Source organism: Meriones unguiculatus, chromosome 1, assembly GCF_030254825.1.
Source record: "Meriones unguiculatus strain TT.TT164.6M chromosome 1, Bangor_MerUng_6.1, whole genome shotgun sequence".
Classification (NCBI taxonomy): Eukaryota; Metazoa; Chordata; class Mammalia; order Rodentia; family Muridae; genus Meriones; species Meriones unguiculatus.
The window spans coordinates 24,004,141-24,025,955 of record NC_083349.1 but is presented as its reverse complement, the minus strand read 5'-3'; the positions used below and the strand labels follow the sequence as shown (position 1 = coordinate 24,025,955).

The 21,815-nt window shown below is 47.2% G+C and overlaps 1 protein-coding gene across 3 annotated transcripts; it reads left to right on the top strand.

Moving 5' to 3' along the window:
- Nucleotides 1–16: 16 nt before the first annotated feature.
- Nucleotides 17–20,573, top strand: Bbs1 (Bardet-Biedl syndrome 1). Of its 3 annotated transcripts, none has more exons than XM_060384193.1 (17): nucleotides 18–727; nucleotides 1,045–1,121; nucleotides 1,240–1,274; nucleotides 3,725–3,997; nucleotides 4,385–4,431; nucleotides 4,521–4,559; nucleotides 4,654–4,726; nucleotides 6,919–7,050; nucleotides 8,328–8,434; nucleotides 10,015–10,135; nucleotides 10,275–10,433; nucleotides 12,738–12,807; nucleotides 13,345–13,503; nucleotides 15,658–15,803; nucleotides 16,854–16,988; nucleotides 17,611–17,697; nucleotides 17,924–20,573. In XM_060384193.1, exons 1-17 carry the CDS (start codon nucleotides 681–683, stop codon nucleotides 18,008–18,010), a joined length of 1,794 nt encoding a protein of 597 aa, XP_060240176.1. In that variant the 5' UTR covers nucleotides 18–680; the 3' UTR covers nucleotides 18,011–20,573. The 3 variants fall into 3 exon arrangements, with proteins under 3 accessions (XP_021505973.1, XP_060240176.1, XP_021505972.1); XM_021650297.2 differs by having other exon boundaries at nucleotides 26–727; nucleotides 15,658–15,791; XM_021650298.2 differs by lacking the exon at nucleotides 16,854–16,988 and having other exon boundaries at nucleotides 17–727; nucleotides 15,658–15,791.
- Nucleotides 20,574–21,815: the final 1,242 nt, after the last annotated feature.

Below are 21,815 nucleotides of genomic sequence, written 5' to 3'. Positions count from 1 at the left end.
ATCAGATTCCCTGGAACTAGAGTTACAGAATTGTGAGCAGCCATGTGGGTGCGGAGAAGTGATCCAGAGCCCTCTGCAACAGCAGCAAATGTTCTTGTACTTTAAAATATTTCTGGAGCTTAAGAACTAGAACGCACTACGTTGAGACCCCACCCTTTAAATTGTTTCTCAGCTTGGACCTCTACAGTAAAGCAGAAAGGACAAGACCCTTTTTAACTGGGCTAACCATGGAAATTAAGGCAGTTCAGTTTGGTGGTCTTAACCCCTAAAAAGGGCTCCTCTCCAGGCTTTGAATTCAAGGCCCTGGTTTGTTTTTTTGTTTGTTTGTTTTTTGTTTTTACAATTTATTCACTTTGTATTCCAGCTGTAGCCTCCTCCTTTGTCCCCTCCCTCTTCTCCCATGCCCCTCCCCTAGTCCACTGATAGGGGAGGTCCTCCTCCCCTACCATCTGACGCTAGCCAATCAGGTCTCATCAGGACTGTCTGCTTTGTCTTAAGGCCCCTATTTTTGATGCAGAGACCGTAAATCAACTTTGCATAAGGCAAGGAAACTGGCCCTTGTTTTGGCCCGAGCCCGGAAAATTTTATTCCGGAACGTTTGTTTCTGGGCTTTCAGATGTCCGGATTCTATTGAGCGTTGCGCTACGACTGAGCTGGTTGTCAAGGCGACGCCAGGGAAGATGGCTGCGACATCTTCATCGGATTCTGACAGCGGGCGAGCTGAGAGGTGAAGTCTCCCGTCCCCACTGCTTCCTTTTTTCCTCAGATGAATAGATGGTGCCGGGGTGTCGGCTCTTGCTTTCTGGCAACACTAGAAGTTCCGGAAGGGCCCCGTAGAAATCAGACACGGAAGTTGACGGCCAAGAAGTGTCTGTGTACGTGATTGGCTGGTCATTCCTGCCGCCAGAGGAGCCCAGATTCAGACTTACTGTATTAGTCTTTCGGAGCTCCATGCTCTCAGTCTTAGGCATCATCTCCTTCACCGCTTTCTTCCTTTCCAGTGGGACTCTCTTTCCAGCTAACTTCTCCTCCTTTCCCTTGCAGCCACGAAGCCAATTCGAAATGGCTGGACGCACACTACGACCCCATGGCCAACATCCACACTTTCTCCTCCTGCCTAGGTGAGTCTCCAGACCCAGGAAAAGCAGGATTCTAGGAGGATGGGAGTGTTAGGTAATGGTTCCATGGAGAAACCTTTGGGATTCTGAGACTCACGTATGACCCTCTTGTGTTTTCTAGCTCTGGCAGATTTGCATGGCGACGGGGAGTACAAGGTAGGCACTCAGAAAGTTGAGTAGGGACAACTCAGAAGTGAGGTTTGCAAAGGGCTCAACACACTCTGAAACTCACTAGTACTGAAAAGATACATTTAATTGGAACGTCTTTCTTTCTCTTAATGGTTTATTTATTTTCATTTTATGCGCATTGGTGTTTTGCTTGCATGTCTGCTTGCGTGAGATCCTTTAGAACTGGAGTTACAGACAGTTGAGAGCTGCCCTGTGGTTGCTGGGAATTAAACCAGAGTCCTCTGGAAGGGCAGCCAGTGCTCCTAACTAACCACTGAGCCATCTCTCCAACCCCAGAATTTCTTTTTAATTTGGAAAGTAAATATTAATTTTGTAACATGGACTGCAGAAATAAAACAGCAAAATGTTGTGGTTTTGTAATACCAAGACATATGATTCTCTAAAAATTTAGGAGCCGCAAGTGGTGGTGTATGCCTTTAATCTCAGTACTTGGACAACAGAAACAGGCAGATCTATGAGTCTGAGGCTGGCCTGTCAAGTTCAAGGCCAGCCAGGGCTACATTGTGAGACCCTGCATCAAAACAACAGCAAAAAACCCTAACAAATAAAACAATCCCCATCCCAAAACAAAGTTAGCAACAAAATCAAAATTATGTTTGGGATTATTTATTTACTTGTTTGTTTCTCTATTTATTTATTGTGGGAGGATACATGAAGCATGAGAGTCAGGTGACAACTTTTTTTTAGTTTATTTTTTAATTAATTTTTATTTTTTTATATTAATCACAGGTTATTTACTTTGTATCCCAGCCGTAGCCCTTTCCCTCATTCCCTCCCAACCCCACCCTTAAATTTACTTATTTAGGTATTATATATATATGGGTATGTTGTTTGTATGTACACTTACACACCAGAAGACAACATCAGACAGTTGTGAACTGCCATGTGAGTGCTGGGAATTGAAGTCAGGACTTTCAGAGGAGCAGCGAGCGCTCTTAACCACTGAGCCATCTCTCCAGCCCCAGCTGACAACTTTTGAGAGTCAGTTCTCTCCCATGTAGATTCCAGAGATTGAGCTCATTAGGTCACCAGGCATGGTGGTAAGCACCTTAACCACTGCAGACCCCAATTCTCTATCTAATTGTAATTGCTTAATTTTTTAGTTTATCATACAAAATAACAGGCTTAACATGTGATGTGATTCAGAAAGCTGTGCGCGCCCCCCCCCCTTTTTTTAAAGACAAATTCTCCATGTAGTAATCCTGGCTATTCTGGAACTTACTGTGTAGTCCAGGGTTCCAGGCTAGCCTCAAACTCACCTGTCTCTGCCTTCCAAGTGCCAGGATTAGAGGTGTAGGCCAATACCCCCAGTATCTGAGTGTAATCTTTGAGTAGAGACCATGCTAATAATCTGTATCATTCAAATTTTAGTGTATATGTTGCTGAGGTGAGCATACAACCTCTTAGTTTAAATATTGTGACATGATTCTTTGGTGCAAGAGATAATACCATGATTGGCAATGGGCATTAGAGTCTCGTTGGGCAAAGGTGCTTGCTGCTAAGCCTGATGACTTGAGTTCATTCCCTTGGATGCATGGAGTAAAAGGAGAGAACCAACTCCCTAAAGTTGTCCTCTGAGCTCCCTTCCACGTGTGCTGTGGCATAGATGTTCCCCCCACACATATAAATATATGTAATATGAAGGGAAACAAAACTCAGGGAAGTGAGGTTTTTCTGTTTCTCAAGAAGACATAGAGTTACAAGAGGCTGGTGATTATAGAAGCTGATAATGTTATTAAGAGGGTCTATAATACTTTTCTTTATAATTGGAATTTTTCCTTAGTAAAAAAATTGATTTCAATACAAATGTAAAATAAATATATCTTAGCCTTATAACAGAGGAGAATATTACAACGATGTTCAAAGTCCTGGCTTCAGTCTCCACCACCACAGGAAAAGAAAAGGAGTGGATAATGAAAGGATGAACCCTCACCTGCTCCTGAGCACTTACCAGGCTCTATAATTCACAGTTTTATTTGATTTCCTCCAGCTGTCATGATGTAGGCATTCCCACTTTGCAAGAGAAAAGCCTGAGCTCAGAATGGTCAAGTAACTCTCCTAAGGGGATCCCTTATTTCAGGAGATCGCCAACTTTTTGTCTCACTGCATTAAGAGCAACTGAGAGCCAAAGGGGGAAGCAGCAGCAGCCTTGTTCTTTCTCGGAGCTCCTTCACACTCTGTGGGCACTGGCATTTATTCTCTCTCCAGAGTCCTCCATTTAAAGTATCTGCTGCTGGCAAAGAGCTCCTCTCGGAGCCTGCAGGAGACAGTCTGAATCAGTCCCACATCCCACACCTGGGATTAAAACAAAATCTACAACAGAGAATGGATTAGGAAACACCAAACAAAAGGCAGCCTAAGACTAAGGTCATTAAAGGGGACAACCCATTATGCTGAATGGTCTCCTCTCCTTGCAGCTGGTGGTGGGAGACCTTGGCCCCAGTGGGCAGCAGCCCCGCCTGAAGGTGCTCAAAGGACCCACAGTACTGACAGAAAGCCCACTGCCTGCCCTGCCAGCCTCCGCTGCCACCTTCCTCATGGAGCAGCATGAGCCCAGGACCCCTGCCCTAGCCCTCGCCTCAGGGCCTTGTGTCTATGTGTATAAGAATCTTCGACCCTACTTTAAATTCAGCCTGCCCCAGTTGCCTCCAAACCCTTTGGAACAAGACCTTTGGAACCAAGCCAAAGAGGTAAGTGACATAGGGAACAAGAGCACAAAGATGGCAGCTCCTGGGAGGACAGAAGCCAGAGGATCCCTCCGCACTAGCCACATCCCCTCCTATTTGTGGGTAAGGGAAGCCAATAAAGGAAGAGGCTCACCAGAGTGAGTGGGGGATGACCCTGGAGAGTAGGGACACCTCCAGGATTCAACAGTAAAGAGGATGATGCAGGTGAACATGATCCAGAGATGGATTCAAATCAAGATCTTGGACTTGGGATTCAGTGCCAGGCCTTTGGAAAGAAAGTGGAGTGGAGAGGAAGGCCTGCCTCCCGACCCCAAGTGTAGATGCCCTGAGCTGGCTGAGGACGTGGCTGCTCGGGCTCACAGGTTCTTCCTTCTCCCCATGCTGACGCAGGACCAGATCGACCCCTTAACTCTGAAGGAGATGCTGGAGGGCATCAGGTGAGCCTGCACCCTCTTGTTCCACTCCTTGATCCCCAAACTTTCCTGTGAGCCCTCACTAAACCAACTGTGTTGGCCTCTTGTTGCAGGGAAAAGGCAGAGATACCTTTGTCTGTACAGTCGCTCAGGTGGGAGTCTGTGGATGCAGGGCAGAGGGACTGTGGACTAGCAGGAAAGGCAGCCAGGCCATGGCATGCTGGTGCTAGTTCCTCTTGTGTATAGGTTTCTGCAGCTGGAGCTGAGTGAAATGGAGGCATTTGTGAACCAGCACAAGTCCAAGGTTATCAAGCGGCAGGTAATGCCCTATAAAGTGCTTACAGTTTTAAAATGATGTATGTTCATGTGCGGACAGGTGCATATGTGTGTGTGCGTGGGTACGGAGACAGAGGATGACCTCAGGTGTCATCCTTAGGAATGCCATCCATCTCCTTTCAGATAGGGTCTCTTTTGGCATAGAACACACCAATTAGGCTACACTATCTGGCCAGGAAGTCCCAGGGATCCATCTGTCTTTGCCTCCCTAGTATTGGTATTTCAGGAATGGGTCACCATACCTGGCATTTCTTTCATGGCTTCTGGGAATCAAACTCAGCTCCTACTTGAATCCCCAGCTCTAAACACTTACATAAGAAACAAAAAAAAATATATAAAATAAAACAGCAACAACAACAAAAGCAGACAGCTAATCAGCAGTTATTTCTAACATCAAACCTGGCCGTGGCACTATGCAGTCTTCCTTCCAGCCATATTGCATGTCTAGGGTCTCAGGCCACCTTCCACGTTTCCGGTTAACAGGGATGGCTGGGAAGCAGTTATGACATATTAGTAGGCTCATTTTCTTGAGGGTAAAGATAATGACATTTTTATATGGAATATTCAAAAATAAAGATGAAATTCCACGAGCTAGAGATACCCACTGCTTACCATTTCTGCATATTTCCTTCACACTGTGCTTTTTTATGCTGCTTCTCTTGAATAACATTTTGAGAACATATTTTGAGTCTTAAATAGCCTTTGAGAATTCTAATTCTAATAGCTCGTTATTTAAATGGTTATTTGTGATTTCTTAGCTCTTGATAAGATTTTTTTGTTATTGCTGTAATTTTATTTTACTTTTGTCATAAAATCTTCAAACTACATATCAAAATGATGAATCATTTCCATTTTTTTTTTTTTCAGACAGGGTTTCTCTGTCTTGGACTCATTTGTAGCCCAGGCTGGCCCCAAATTCATAGACTTTTCCTGCCTCTGCCTCCAGAGTGCTGGGATCAGAGGCACCACTGCACCTGACAGCCTCTCCGTAGCTGAGTGTGGCTTTGTCCCTCGGATCCTCTTGCCTCTTCCTGCACCACCATGCTCAGTGGTTCATGTCTCTGGCACTCCTCTGTGCAATCTTAGTGGTGCTTGCACAGCAAACATCGCATTCATCCAAAGAAAAGCATTTTGGTTCTGCTAGTTTCCATAGAGAGACTTCTGCAAAAATGAAGCATCCTTTTTTTAAAAAAAAAAAATATTTATTTACAATTTATATTGTATTCTGCCTGCATTTGTGCCTGCTCACCAGAAGGGGCACCAGATATCAACTATAGATGGCTATGAGCCACCATGTGGTTGCTGGGAATTGAACTCAGGACCTTTAGAAGAACAGCCAGTGTTCTTCACCTCTGAGCCATCTCTCTAACCCCTAAAGGATCCTTTTTTTAATGTCCAGTTGTAATTACAAAATGAACACGTGCCTACTGCAAAAGTTCCAGAAAAGCTCTGGTCTTATTGCTCAGAGAGAACAAGTATTTGTGTTTGAGGCTTTAGCTTCTAGCATGTTTCTGTGTTCACAAATATTATTTTATTTTGTTCTGTTTTTGAGAAAGGGTCTTGCTTCAGTTATCCTGGACCTTGCTGTGTAGACCAGGCTGGCCTTGAATTTACAGAGATTTACCTGTCAGTGCCTCCTGAGTGCTGGGATTAAAGGCGAGTACCAGCACTCCTGGATTATAGGCATTTAATAAAGATAAATTTTATCTGTATGAATGTTTTGTGTTCATGTTTATATGTACTGCTGGTGTGCCTGATGCCTGCAGATCTTCATGTCATTGGGTCTTCTTTTAAAGCATGTTTTTTGTTGTTTGGAGAGTTTGTTGGTGTTTTGTCTTTTTGTTTTGTTCTTGGAAACAAGGTCTTGCTAGGTAGTTCTGGCTGGCCTTGAATTGGATTTTTAAGCCAAGCTGGTCTTGAACATGCAGCAATCCTCCTGTCTCTGCTTCCCTAATGCTGGGACTACAGGTGTGAGCTATACCCAGCTCTTAAACTTGTGGCCATGTTGCTTTTGACTATAGGATTAGCTCATAAGTGGATTAGACAATACTTACTGTTAAGAAGTTAGGTTGCCTCAACGTTCAAACATGCCTCTCATGTCTGCTCCTCTTCTGCCCTCTCCCTTCCCTCGTCTGGTTTTTTGGGTGTCTGGGGACATGGAGGGGACTTCTGCAGACAGTCATCACCACTATGACCACCCTGAAGAAGAACCTGGCTGATGAGGATGCAGTGTCCTGTCTGGTGCTAGGCACCGAGAACAAGGAACTCCTCGTTCTTGACCCTGAGGCTTTCACCATTTTGGCCAAGGTCAGTATCAGGTCTGTCACTGGCTATACACAAGGTCCAGGCTGCCTTCCCCTTCGTGCTCTCCCAGTGTGGGTAGTATCAGTTCACTGAAGAAAAATAAGCAAATGTAGCTAAGCATAAAGAAAAAGATGTCCCAAATGCTCACAACTATCAAATCTAGTGTAAAAGATTTATAGTGGATCCTTCTGGGCGGTTTCACGTGCGGATTAGTTTCCTAGCTTGAGTCAAACATGACTGTTTTGTGTGGAGGCGTATTTCTAGCTTCATTACGCTGCTGTGATAAAATTCCCTGCCCAAGAGCAGCTCAGGGAGGAAGGGGCTTGACTGAATTACAACTCCAGGTCACAGTCTGTTGTTTCAGAGGAGTCAGGGCAGGAGCTCAAGCAGCTCGTCACATCACATCCACAGTCTAGAGCAGAGGAAGAGATACGTGCATGCGCACGCTGTCTGCCAGCTTGTGCTTAACCTGCAGCTGGCCTTTTTCGCTCAGACAGTTCAGGGACCACCAGTGAGCTGGTATTGCCCATACTCAGGGTTTAACTTGCCACCTCAAGTAACAATCAATACAGTTGCCCACAGGCCAGCCTGACCTATGTAGTGCCTTAACCAAAATTCGGCACAGGCGAATCTCAGTTTTTGTCAAGTTGAAAGTGAAGTGCAAGCAGCACTGCATCCTTAGCTCCTCAGGCTCCTGCTCAGAGTTCAACAGTTTGTCTTTTCACAGTATGTATGACATCAGTGTCATCACAAAACCGTGTCACCCTTTTTATGGTTATTCTTTGCCTTTTTGCAGTATAGTTCAGGATAGCCTTGAACTTGTGATCCTTCTGCCTCCATCTTCCAAATGCTGATGTTACAGTGTGTACCACCATTCCCAGCTTTTATCAGCCCTTTTAAAGCCTCCACAGAGCCATTCTCTCTCTCTCTCTCATATATATATATACACACATATATATATGTAGATATATTTATATCTCAATAGATAGATAGATAGATAGATAGATAGATAGATTTACCTGCCACGTGGTGTCCACTTAAATGGTTTCACTCTTATTAATGCTGCTATAGTCTTCCTTGTTCAAACAACTTAGTATGTCTCCTTAAATAATTCTCATACTTTCCTGGAGGTAGCAGAGTTTAGCCAAATGGTGTAGCTTAACCTTGCATAGGAATTTAAGCTGTGACCACTAGGAAGTGAATGAAGAGATCGGGATTTTAGTCGAGAAATAACAGTTTCTTCCAACTATGGTCAGTAGGTTTGAGCCTTTTCTCTGCAGATGAGCCTGCCCAGTGTCCCCGTCTTCCTGGATGTGTCTGGCCAGTTTGATGTGGAGTTCCGGCTGACCGCTGCCTGCCGAAATGGGAGCATCTATATCCTGAGAAGGTAGCTGCAGCTGTGGCCTCCAGACCTGGTGGTTTCACAGGCTTTCAAGATGAACTTGAGGTTTGGGTGTCGGAACTGGGGATTGAAAAGAGATGAGAATTTTGTAAAGGAGGTTGAACTGTGAGGGTTAACGAGAGGAGGAGGCTGACAGCGTAAGAGCCTGGCATGATGGCTGTAACACACGAGCAGTAGTCAGGGTGGAGGAAACGTATAATCTCTTGTATTTGTTATGTTTTAGGATGTATGTGATACATGCATTAGTTTGATGTCCCAGACAATTTGTTTGTTTTGTTGTTGTTTGCTTGAGACAGGGTTTCTCTGAATAGCCCTGGCTGTCCTGGAACTCGCTTTGTAGACCAGGCTGACTTCAAACTCACAGAGATCTGCCTGCCTCTGTCTCTCAAGTGCTGGGATTAAAGGTGTGCACTGCCACCACCCAGTTAGATTATTTTATGTTTATGAGTATTTTTCCCATGTGCATGTTTGTATACCACATGCTTGTGATACCCACAAAGGCTAGGAAAGGTCATCAGCCTCCTAGGACTGGATTTTCAGGTGATTGTGAGCCATGATATGGATGCTAGGACTCAAACCAGGGTCTTTTGGAAGGACAGTCAGTGCTCTTAACCTCTGAGCCATTTCTCCAGCCCTCTAGACAGTCTTTTATTTATTTGTTTATTTATTAAGTTTTGTTTTGTTTTTCAATACAGAGTTTCTCTGTGTAGCTGTGGCTGTCCTGGACTCTGTAGACCAGGCTGGCCTCAGACTCACAGTGATCTACCTGCCTCTGCATCCCTGAGTGCTTGGATTAAAGGCTTGTTGCCACCATGCCCAGCTTAGACAGTCTTTTAATTCAAGACATTACTGAGCATCTCCTTTGCATTCAGCACTGTACAGTGGGCTGGAGAGTCCCTGCTGAGTGGAATGCTGTAACTGCAGGTCCTGCATTCATGGGAAAGACATAGCAAAGATACTTTAAGTTAGATGACTATTGATTGGGAAGAAATGGAGGCCCAGTGGGAAAAGAAACATCATCTGTGGTGGTGGCTCAAAGGGGGCGTGCAACTGTAGTCCCAAAATTTGGAAGGCGAAGAAGAGAGAATTCCTAGAGCCCAAAACCCTGTGAGATGCACAGCCATTACACTGGAGAAAGTGGGCCATAGCCGAAGGCTGAAAGGTAGAAATTACCCCCCTCTCTGGCAAAGGAAAACTAAGATGGAGAGACCAGAAAACTGAAGGTGACACCAACATTAAGTGTGCCATTCTTTCTGATAAACCAGTAAGCTTCCTAAGTCCAATGGCACTGGCGAGGCTACTCTAAGGTAAATGTACTCACGACTTGAAATCCCAGGCTGGCTCACTTGTCATCATAGCGAAGGGCTGGAGGGGACAGGAGGAAAACATACCTGGTGTTATCCAAGGTCACACGTCTACTAAGTGGTAGATGGAGAAATAATCCCATCATCTACTCAGGTCCAAGGGTGCTTTCAGGTTAATCTGGGTGCTTAGAAGTGATGGGTCAGCCAAGGAGATACAGACAAGGCTTCTCTGGGCAAAGGGAACGTGTCTTTATTCCACAGAGACTCCAAACACCCCAAGTACTGCATCGAGTTGAGTGCCCAGCCTGTGGGGCTGGTCCGAGTCCACAAGATCCTGGTGGTGGGCAGCACCCAAGAGAGTCTGCATGGCTTCACCCACAAGGTGTGGTCCCCGGCAGGCCCCACCCCTCCACACCGCCTGCCCTGTGAGCCCAAAGCTTTCCATTGCTCCTCGCTCCAGCCACCCCTTCTTTCCAAGTGAAGCCCTGAGCTCCCTGCAGACACTGGCTGTTTCTTGCCAGGGAAAGAAGCTGTGGACATTGCAGATGCCTGCAGCCATCCTGACCATGAACCTACTGGAGCAGCGATCCCGGGGCTTGCAGGCTGTCATGGCTGCTCTGGCCAATGGGGAAGTCCGAATTTACCGTGACAAGGCCCTGCTTAATGTCATTCGTGCACCTGTGAGCATGCCTCCAGCATTGCTGCTGGCTTTTCCTTACCCAAGCCCTATTTATTTTTAATAATTTTTTATTTAGCATTTGACAGTTTCATTTATGAATGTAATTGATCTTTCTCACCCACATTTCCCTCTTACCCCCTCAGCTCCCTCTGATACCAGGTCTTCCTTCTGCTTTCATGAGTTTTTGTTTTGAATTTAATTAGGGCGGTCTGCCTGTGTAGGGGATGGCTTTATTTACTGTATCATGGCCAACTTACTGGTGGTAACACCCCTGAAGAAAAATGACTTCCCCGCCTCCAGCAGCCACTAACTGCCAATAGCTCCTTAGCTCAGGTGGGGCCTCATCAGCTCTTGCCCATCCATCTAGCCCTGCTTCTTCTTTGCCTCTCCTGACTCCACAAGGATGTGTCTTAGAAATACTGGTTGAACCCCTCATGATGTACATTTGCCACATGAGGGGAAAGGGGGCATAAAAATGACTAAGCCCTTATTTCCGGGGAGTTTATATGTGGTGAAAACCAGCCAGAGAGAAATGAACATACAGAACAGACAGGAACAGAAAAAGCACTAAAAGAGGATGGGGGAATAGCTGGAGAGATGGCTCAATAGTTTAGAGCACTGGCTATTCTTCCAGAGGACCTGGGTTCAATTCTCACCACCCACATGGCTGTCTGTAACTTCATCTCCAGGGAATCTGACACCCTCACATAGACATACATGTAGGCAAAACACCAATGAAGGTAAATTAAAAAAAAAAAAAAATCTTTAGAAAGAAAGAAAGAAAGCAAAGGGGCCAAGTGACTCGGGGTCAGGGAGACAAATCAGTTTGCCAAGTGGATGAATGGCAGAAGAACTTCTAGAGCAGGAGCAGCATGGACAAAGGCTGAGGGCATCAAAGTTCTTCTGTTTATTTTTGTGACAGGGCCTCACTATGTAGCTCTAACTGGTCTGGCATTCACTATATGGAGCAGGTTGGCCTCTGGCTTGTAGGGATCTGCCTGCCTTTGCTTTCTGAGTGCTGGGATTAAAGGCCTGTGCCTCTATGCTCTGATCTTTATTATTAATACTATTACTATTATTATTGTTATTATTAAAATATAATTACATCATTTTCCTTTTCCTCCCTCCAACCCTTTGCATGGACCTACTTTCCTTGCTCCCTCTTAAAACTGCTCTTTTTTTAGTTGCTATTATCTTACACATACACACTCACACTCACTCTTACAATCTGATTAGTCATTTAGTATGTGTATGATTTCAGGGCTGACTACTGGGTATTGGATAATCAATTGGGCTGAATTTTTTTATAATTAATTTGTATGTATGGCTGTTTGCCTGCATGTCTATGTACCACTTGTGCACAGTTTCCATGGAGGCTAGATGAGGACCAAGGATCCCCTGGATCTGGGATTAGAGACCACCACGTGGGTGCTGGGAATCAAACCTGGGTCCTCTGGTCAAGCAGCCATGCCTTTAACTGCTGATCCAGCTTTCCAGCTCCAGGGCTCTTTTTTAAAAAATAATATACTTTAAAATATATTTCTAGCTGGGTGTGATAGTGCATACCTGTAATCCCAGCACTCAGGAGGCAGAGGCAGGTAGATCTCTGAGTTTGAGGCCAGCCTGGTCTGCAGAGCAAGTCCAGGACAGCCAAGGCTACACAGAGAAACCCTGTCTCTCATATATATGTGTGTGTGTGCTTGTGCCAGGGTGATCATGTGAGGCTCAGAGGACAAGTTTCAGGATGGGCTCCTTCCTCCATGGGTTCTGGGGAGCGAGCTCGGGTTGTCAGGCACCCACAGTGAGTGTTCTTTCCCTCTGACCATCTCGCCAGCCCTGCATGAAAGTTCTTGATACAGAAATCTAAGTGCTTTGGTGATTGCCACATAAAACCTGAAAGCAGTGGTTGGGCCTGAGGGTAGGAGGTTGGGAGAGCTAAAGAGGAGAAAACTGGGTAAGGCAGACTGGATTCCCATGTGAAGATCTTAAATATCTTGCCAATAAGAGGAAGAGCTTTTGCAGGTTTGTGATTTTGAAAGGCAGCAGAGGCAACCATGGACTCAGTGGAGACCCAAGAAACTGATTAGAAGGTCACCCCAAATGAGGACCAGGGGTGTTTAGTGTAGAACTTCAGCAGGGACAGTGAGTTGGAGGGAGATGGACAATCCAGGAACTATTCCCATGGCAACATTGCCACAGCTTCTCACGTCTTGCCCATCTTGACTTTCATTTGGGTACTCCTCCCAGCCAGTCTTGCTTTCCTTCTCAAGATATTTTCCCAGCTAAAGTCTGCTTTCTCATGTAGGATGCAGTAACCAGCCTTTGCTTTGGCCGATACGGGCGAGAGGACAACACCCTCATCATGACTACTCGAGGTGAGGACTCAGATCTGGGAAGGACAGAGGGGCTGGAGTGAAGAGGGTGAGATTCTGTAGAGGAGAGGCATGGATAGATGGGTGGAAGCCAGGCCTGTGGACATGCCCTATGTAAGACTGATCAGCTCATCGGCAGTTGGCTTTTCCTGCCTAGGAGCTAATGGCGGTCAGGCTATGTCTCTCTGGTCTGCTCCCTCAGCACCCACCATAGAGCCACTGTACCTTCTAAACAGCGACTAAATGAATGAATGAGAGTGATAAGAGACTACTGAAAGCCAAGTGTGCTGAACAGCGGCTCTTGGGAAGGTGGATCAGGAGTTCAAGGTCATGTTTTGACCCAGAGGAGTTCAAGGCTATCCTAAGCTACATGGGTCTCTTCTCAGGATAAAAAAGGCAGACTGGGGATATTTCATTCCTTTAGGAAGTGAGTCTTGTTAGAAAGATAGACATGTTTGGACAAGCGTGTGATTGTTGGGGAAGAATGGGAATGTGGGATAGGGCAGGGAACGGGATGTGTTTTTGTTTGCCCACTATCAGGTGGTGGCCTGATCATCAAGATCCTGAAGCGTACGGCGGTGTTTGTGGAAGGGACCGGTGAGGTGGGCCCACCACTAGCACAGACTACGAAACTCAATGTGCCCCGAAAGACCCGGCTGTATGTGGATCAGACCCTGCGAGAGCGGGAAGCCGGCACAGGTAAGACTCAGGGAAGAACACAGGCAATCCCATTGGGTGCCTTGAGCATGAGCGAGACCTGAGCCACAGGGAAGGTCAGAGGTTTGAGGGCGCTGCTGGTGAGCGCCAGGGCCCTTAGCACCAGAGCCTACCGTTACTTTCAGTTGCAGAAATTCTCAAGAGAAAAGGAGAGCTTCACCAGGATTCTTCCCCTTGTTAAGTTTCCTGTGCACCCATTTATTCATTACCCATGATGACACCAGACACGCAGTTTCTTGGGTTTTTTTTTTTAATTATTTTATTTTATTTTTTATTTTATTGTGATTTGCCAGCCATGTATGTATGTCTGTGTGACACTGTCAGATTCTCTGGAACTGTAGATACAGATAGTTGTGAACTGCCATGTGGGTGCTGGGAATTGAACCCAGGTCCTCTGGAAGGTCAACCGGTGCTCTTAACCACTGAGCCATCTCTCCAGGCCCGAAGTTTCTTGAACTGGGCCATCCCCTACCTTGGAAGCTCAGTCCCTCTGGCCAACTTCATGTTGGACACTATATTGTTTTTTCTGAGGGCTGCTAGAGCACATACAAGGGAGAGAAAAATTCTGTCTGGGGCATGTTGATGGCACATGCCTTTAATCCCAGCACTTGGGAGGCAGAGAGTAGATCTTTATGAGTCTGAGGTCAGGGAGAGTTACATAATGAGACCCTGTGTTAAAGACAAGTCTAACAAAATAACAACAAAGCGTGTCGGTGAAAAAATGCATAAAGTGTGAGGAAATCAGTAGGGAGTTAAGTTCTTTAAGGTAACTAGATATAAAAGTCTTAAAATCTCATAATCTTTGGCTGGAGAAATGGCTCAGTGGTTAAGAGCATTGGCTGCTCTTCCAGAGGACCTGGGTTTGATCCCCAGTACCCACATGGCAGCTCACAAGCATCTTAAGGCCTTTTCTGGAGGGTTCAAAGCCCTCTTCTGCCCTCTCTAGGCACCCACAGGCAGGCACACATATACACATTAAAGAAAACCTCATAAGCTTTTTATATGAGCCAATAATTGACTGGCAAAATGACAGAAAATGGTCTGTTCACAATAGCAAAAAAATAAATATGGGGCTGGAGAGATGGCTCAGCAGTTAAGAGGTCCTTCAGAGGACCCAGGTTCAATTCCCAGCACCCACATGGCAGCTCACAGCGCTCTGAAACTCCAGTTCCAGAGGATCCAGCGGCACACGCTGCACATGTGTGCAAACAGACAAAATAGCCACACACGTAAAGTAAATAAATCTTTAAAAAAGGACAGATAACCAGAAACTGTACAAAGTCCAGTAAAGAAAAATTGTAAAACTATCTTCATGATGGATGTGGTGGCACATGTGTATAGTCCCAGCTCTCAGGAGGTGGAAGGTAGGATAGCCAGCTTATGGTCAGCTTTGGCTACATAGTGAGACCCTCACTCAAAACCAAAACAACAGCCTCAAAACAGAACAACAAAACACCCAGCGCTGAGGCAATTAGAGCGGGGGCTGTGGCTCTGGAGGTGGAGCTGATGAAGGGGCATCTGCGCCTGGCAAATGGTTAGGGGTAAGGGATGAAGCAGGGACTTAGGGACAGAGGTGCAGTGGGTGGGACGGGTGCAGCGAGCAAGGCTGGTTTCCGTTATGTTGCGCTTGGTGTGGGTAGGACCTCACGTGGAGATGACTCAGAGGCAGTTCAAAGCAGAGGCAGGCCTGAGTAGCCACAAGCTGCTGGGACACAGCAAATAGAGCCTGCATATCTGGGCTTACCATGTAGATATGGGGACAAGTTTGAAGCCTTTAGGAGCTGGAAGCTGATGTTGTTTGGGGTGGCAGAGTCAGGGCAGGTCCTATTATATCCAGAGTACAAGATGGTGGGTAAGGAGACCAAGATCAGCCTTGAAACTGGGACCAGCCATCTTGAGGGCTGCACAGAAGGAGCAGGGATGGAGACAGACTGTATAAGCAGTGAGGTGGTAGAACCGGGAAGGAGGAATAGGGTATAGTCCCCAGCACCTAGCGTGGCCTTCCCTATGCCTACATTCCCAGCTTCTGGGGGCCTTGCTCCTGCTATCATGCCTTCCTTTTCTGTTCCTCTCACATGATCTGAGCAAAAATATTCTCCCCTTCTCCTGCTTTTGCCTTCCTGCCCCCGTCTGCAGCCATGCACCGGACCTTCCAGACAGATCTCTATCTGCTGCGCCTGCGGGCTGCCAGAGCCTACGTACAGGCCCTGGAGTCCAGCCTGAGCCCCATGTCAACCACAGCTCGGGAGCCACTCAAGCTGCATGCTGTGGTAAGCACTCAGGTATAGGAACATTAGGGGCAGGGTGAGTGGGATCGTCCCTGCTCTACAGGTTCGCACCCAGAGCCAGTGCCACGCACTAACCCTGTGCTCCCTTCTCACCCCCAAACATCCAGACACCGAGGAGACACTAAGGACACCCTGTCCCTCTGAGAGCTGCTCCCATACTGCTCCTCAGGAGGGCTGCTCAGCCTTCTCTGTGTCCTTCTCTGTGGCTGGATACTGTACATACTCTGTTCCATGCTGTACCTCAACCAAACCCCTAGGCTGGAGGGGTATAAGCACAAAGTAATTGCAATGGGACGTTTCTTCCCAAGGATCTGGAGGGGTTCTCCTGGCCACAGACCAAGGAAGAGTGACTTCTGTTGGCATGGACAGCCTAAGGGATTAGGACTTCTTGGTACAGGGAAGGGTCACCCTGACCTGACCCTAGGTGCCCTGGCCATGTATAAACACACACATACACACACACACTCAAGCAATCCCCAGGTCTACGGGGCCCCAGCCGGTTCTAAGTGATCCAGAGTGTTTTCAGAGGCACTCTAATTACTCCTTTTCTCTCTCCCAATCCCGAAAGAAACCCCAGGCTTTCTCTGTGTAGCCCTGGCTGTCCTAGAACTCACTCTGTAGACCAGGATGGCCTCGAACTCAGGCCTGCCTCCCAAGTACATGGTGGTATGCACCACCATGCCCAGCTTCAGTTGCTTCTTTTCTGAAGAGTGGCTAGATACAGAAGAAGAAAAGGTTACAGAGCCACTTAGAATTAAGGTCGGGATGGCGTTTAAGTTGCTGAGCTACCAGGATGAGAGCTGAAGGCAGTCAAACCCTGGGGTCGGTGAAGAGCACAGCTGCAGCCCCAAGCCAGCTGTACTCGGAACTTGCTGAGGAGCATCCATCAAGACCTTCCCGATCTGTGCCATTCCATTCTGCATTCCCTCTGGGCTTCTGTACCCTTTAAGCAGCAGATGGACAGAAGTGGAGAAGGGTTGCTTGAGAGCATTGATAGAGAAGCAGTGGGTAAGATGGTGGCCTTGTCATCTACTCTCTCCACAGGTTCAAGGCCTGGGTCCCATCTTTAAGCTCACACTTCACCTTCAGAACACCTCAACAGCTCGGCCAGTACTGGGCCTGCAGGTCTGCTTTCTGTACAATGAGGCACTCTATGCCCTGCCCCGGGCCTTCTTCAAGGTATTGGATGGATCTACATGCTGACATGGGCTCCAGCAGCCAGGGCTAGGGCTGATGAGGTTCTCGTAACTGTTAGGTTGAGGTAAGGGAGTCACAAGCCAGAGACTAGATGCAGCCCCTGCCTCACTGCCTTTCTCCCAGCGAGAGAGACCTCAGGGAACCACATAGAAGGAGCTGGCAAATAGCAAAGTTAGTTCTTCCTCTGCCCTGATGCCATTGAGGAGGGCAGGGGGCTCTAGAACTTGCTTCCCAGCTGTTCCTGCTGGAGAAAGGCAGCCACTCTCTGCATGAGTCAGTAAAAAAAAAAGGGGGGCCTAGTTTCCCCCAGGGACCAGTGTGTCCTCAGTTGGGAGAAGCAATAGCCAAGACTCTCAAATTGGCAGGAATCAGCCCTGGCCTGGTTAGATGTCAAGAGGTCAATATTTAACCACAGACACATGTGAGCCCCAGGCAGGCACTTACCCACCCTGTACCTTGTTCCCTGGATCTGGCTGGTCGTCCTGGCTCAGGGTGAAGGGTCCTGAGGTTCAGCTAAGAGGACAGACACAACCGCTTTGGAATTTGCCAACACTGTCCGGGTGCGTGCACTTTGAGGGGTAATTTCTTTCTGTCCCCCACACAGGTTCCCTTGCTGGTGCCAGGACTCAGTTACCCATTGGAGACCTTTGTGGAGAGTCTCAGTAGCAAGGGCATCTCAGACATGATCAAGGCAAGTTGTCTTTGGTATTTCAGAGAGGCAGGTGGGACCCTGGGGAAGAGAGTAGGGTGAGGGTGGAGAGGCTATTGGGACGCTGGGCTGTGGTGGTATGTCAGCGCAGCAGAGGCCTCGCAGCCTTCCATCCCTTTGGCAGCTAGGCTGGGAGCCAGCACTTGAGCCAGCAGGCGCAGATTCGGTGGTGGCAAAGTGAGCCCCCTCTGCCATATCTCCTCCCTAGGTGCTAGTGCTCCGGGAAGGCCAGAGTGCGCCCCTGCTGAGTGCCCACATCAACATGCCTATGAGTGAGGGGCTGGCAGCCGCCTGAACCCTGGACCAGCATTCAAGCTTCCGCAGAATGGAGCCAGCCAGATGCAGTGACTTCCAGCGTCTTAGGCCACTTTCCCCGACAGCAGTGTAGAGAGCCATCGGTTCCCTGTTCCTCTCCGCAACAGTCCCTTGCTCCCCTCCTCTGCCACTGGGCCTCAGCAAAAAGACAGGGAGTGCTCAGAATCAGCTCCTCTTTCCTCAGGACCCAAGCACTGTCCCTTAGTTCCTGCTGCCTACCACCTCCACAGCTCTTGAAAGAAACCTCACCAGGTCCCAGGAGGAGATCTGGGGTACAGAAGATCTGGGATATGTCCAGGTGGGCATAGGCCCAGCCCTTCTTCCCTCCCCTCATCTGTTGCAGATCAAGCCCACAACAGGTCAAGGGCATGGCCTGGGAAACTGGTTGAGACTGAGCCCCCTGATGCTCTTTGAGGTTTCAGGGACATGGCTGCTGCCAGCTTAGCTCACAGGCACATGTACTAAGTTTTCTCAGCTGAAAGAGGGGCTCCACTTTCTACCCTGCAGCCAAGGAGTCATTGAGCTGTCCCCAGGTTTTAGACTAAACACAGAGATTGTTAGAGGAGGGGGTACAAGAGGAAGAGGGGGTCCATGTGGGGAGCTAGAGACCAGCCCCAGCCAGACCTCCCACACAGCAGCTGCTCCTGACCTGGATGCCTATCTCCAGAGACAGTGTTCCTGATATGGAATGCCAAGCTAGAAGGCAGAGCTAGGGCTGATGGCACCAGGAGAGCTGTTTGTCGGACCTCGGAAGTGGCCCAAGAGGCAGGTGCCTATAGGTGCCTGTCAGGATGCACTTAGGCCAAGGTACCCAAGATGGCCCTGAGGTCACTGAAAAGGCACATACCAGAGGTATGGAATGAAGCTGAAGACTAAAGGAAGATGTGTTTAGATCCCAAGTGCTAGGACCCCTGGCCCTCTCAACGCCCATTCTGAATCACTTGAGAAACCGGAGTCCTGCTTCTTGGAGACCAACATTTTCTCCAGTGTGACCAAGTTTAGCCTGATGTGTGGTGTAGAGCTCAGGCTTGCGGACTTCCACCTCCTCTCTAGTATAAGAAGGCAGTTTGACTGCATTAATTCTAAACCACTGTCAGCTCGAGTATGGTCAAAGCTTGGCAACTCCTCAGGAGGAAGGGAAGAACTAGTCCAAAAAGGTGATACTGAACTGCACAGCTTTTGTCCACAAAACCAATGTCTCCAAGGTGGCCACTACTGCCCAATAACAGCTTCTGTGCCTGCTTGGGGACCAGGGTGACACTGACCACTTGACCCTTCCAAAGAGTACATTGGGGGCCAGGCTAAGAGACACTTGGGCTTGGACCAAAGAAACAGCCCAACCTCTTTCCCATATTGCCCATCCCCTCACAGACAGGCACTACCTGAGCAAGGATGGCAAAGGGTTTCTTTCCCCATCATCCAGCAGAGGCATAGCTGGAATAAGCAGGAGGTCTGACTGGGGAAAAGGGGTGGAGGGAGTGTTGCTGTCGGTCAGAAAACCAGCCTAACCCGCAGAACTAAACAGGGATGGAAGGTCTGCCCAAGGTGTTGAGCTGCTCGTAACTGGCATATGAATGGGCCTGTGTGGTCACAGCGCCAGGCTGCATACTGGAACGTGTAACATTCCAGTCCCTTTCACCTCAGTTAAGCTGTGAAATCAGAACAAAACTATTTGATGTGTGCTTTCTCCATAGCTACTCCTGATGATACAAGGGGAGAAACATATGCCTAGGCCCTACCATGAAACACCATGCCGTACAGTACTTGGTTAGTAAGACGCGTGACATGCACCTTCGTGGACTTAAGGGAGCGTGAAACATAATCAGTAGAGCAGCAGTACACACAGGAGCAGGAGTTCTGAGATGTGAACATTAAGGATGAGGAGCGTGTCTCTTTAAAAACACTTATTTGAAACACACCCATGGAGTGATCTAGAATGGGCTATTTAAAATAAAATGGCCTCTTCCCATTCCACAGGATCATTCCTGTACTGCCATTTTCATGAACTATTTTAAAAATACATATATACTATTTTTTTAAAGATTCTTTTGTGTACGTGTTGGGTTTATGTCTGTGAGTCCAGGTGCCCAAGGAAGCCAAATGAGAGTGTTGGCTCTCCAGGAGTTACAGGGGTTGTGAGCTGCCCAGGGTGGGTGCTGGCAGCCAACCTGGGTCCTCTGCAAGAGTGAGGGCTCTGAAGAGACGTCTCTCCAGCCAGTGCTTCAGTTATCAGTCTTAGACAATCTCGGTTGACTCCCTGCTGGAGTCCTTAGTGCCCTCGAGACCCCTCCCCTGCTCTCCACGCTTTGGGAAACCAATACTCGATGTTTATATTGATTTGTGAAAGTCTTAGTGTTGGTAGATTGTACTTGTGGAATGTCTAGAATTTACCCCTGTTCATTCACATGCTGATTTCTCTCCCCCACTCTCTGGTTTCAATCCAGACATTGCATCATGTTTATTCTAAGCAACACCTGTCTCAAGTTTGTGTAAATATGCCACCATTTGTTCTCTGTATTATCAATAAAACAAACCAGTGCTGAGCAATGGAGAGAATGAGGTATTCTGGTCCAGGGTGGAGGAGAAAGAAGTGAGTGGGAGGAAGGGTTCGGAGAAGAGAGATGGAAAAAGAGAGGACTTGGAAACACCAGGAGAGATGAACTGGACCTAAGATATGACTAAACGCAAGTATAATGTGAGAAATCTGAGTGGGAAGAAGCTTTGCGGTTTGGAGGTTTAGGATGGAGTAATCATTGCCCAGCATTGTGCTCTAGGTTAACTAAATACATCCTAGTCTCTGTGTGGTGATTTGGGTATATTTAGGAATAACCGCTGATTAAAAGATAAAGCAATAATAAATGTTAATAAGAACATCTTAGTAAAGCTGAGACTTAAGCTAAACCATTTTTGAACTTTCAAATGTTCTCATGGAATTGGTACTTTGATTTTTTTTTTCTTTTTTTGCTTACATTTCTAATATACCATTGAAAATTCTCCCAACCTCAGTTCTCCAGACACTTCCTTCATACCTTGCTTCTGTATAAACTCCGCTACGAGAGAGCTCCCCTTTCCCTTCTCCAGGGCTAGATCCCTGGACGCCTGGGTTCCATGCCTTCTTTCTTACTCTGTCCTCACTTGGTAAAACCCACCTAAGTCTTTATAGCCATGCTGGTCTGGACTGTGTAACAGTTCGGGTGGTAAAACAAAGCTGGAACTAGTTTTTCTATAGACAAAGCTCCCATGTCTTCTGTGCTGTTTCCACTCAGTCCTGATGGTTGCTGAGGTGGGGAGAGATGGTTGTTCTCTCTCTGGGACTCCAGTTATGCCCCACACCTGACAAATGGTGACTCCTGAGAGGCCTGGAGTGGCACCAGCTTTAATCCTAATTTTCTTCTCATATTTCATGGTCATCTTTTTGCTTTGTTTTCTGAGAATGAGAATTTTGTCAGCTTTTCTTAAGCTTCAAACTTTTTCTAGGTTCTCAACTCCCTGATCAGTCTTTGTAGTTTCTTCTCTTGAATTTTTGCATTTATTTGTTTGTGTATGTGAAACCTAATAGCATCTAATTAAACTCATAGTGAACTTATTTAATGAAATGGGCTGGAGGGATGGCTCAGTGCTTAAGAGCACTTGCTGATCTTGCAGAAGCTCTGGGCTCAGTTCCCAGCACCCATATGGCTCACAGTTGCCTGTAACTCTGGTTTCAGGGGACCTGACGTCTTTTGGCACAAAACACCCACATGGGGCACATACATACATGTAAGTACCCATACACATAAAAAAAT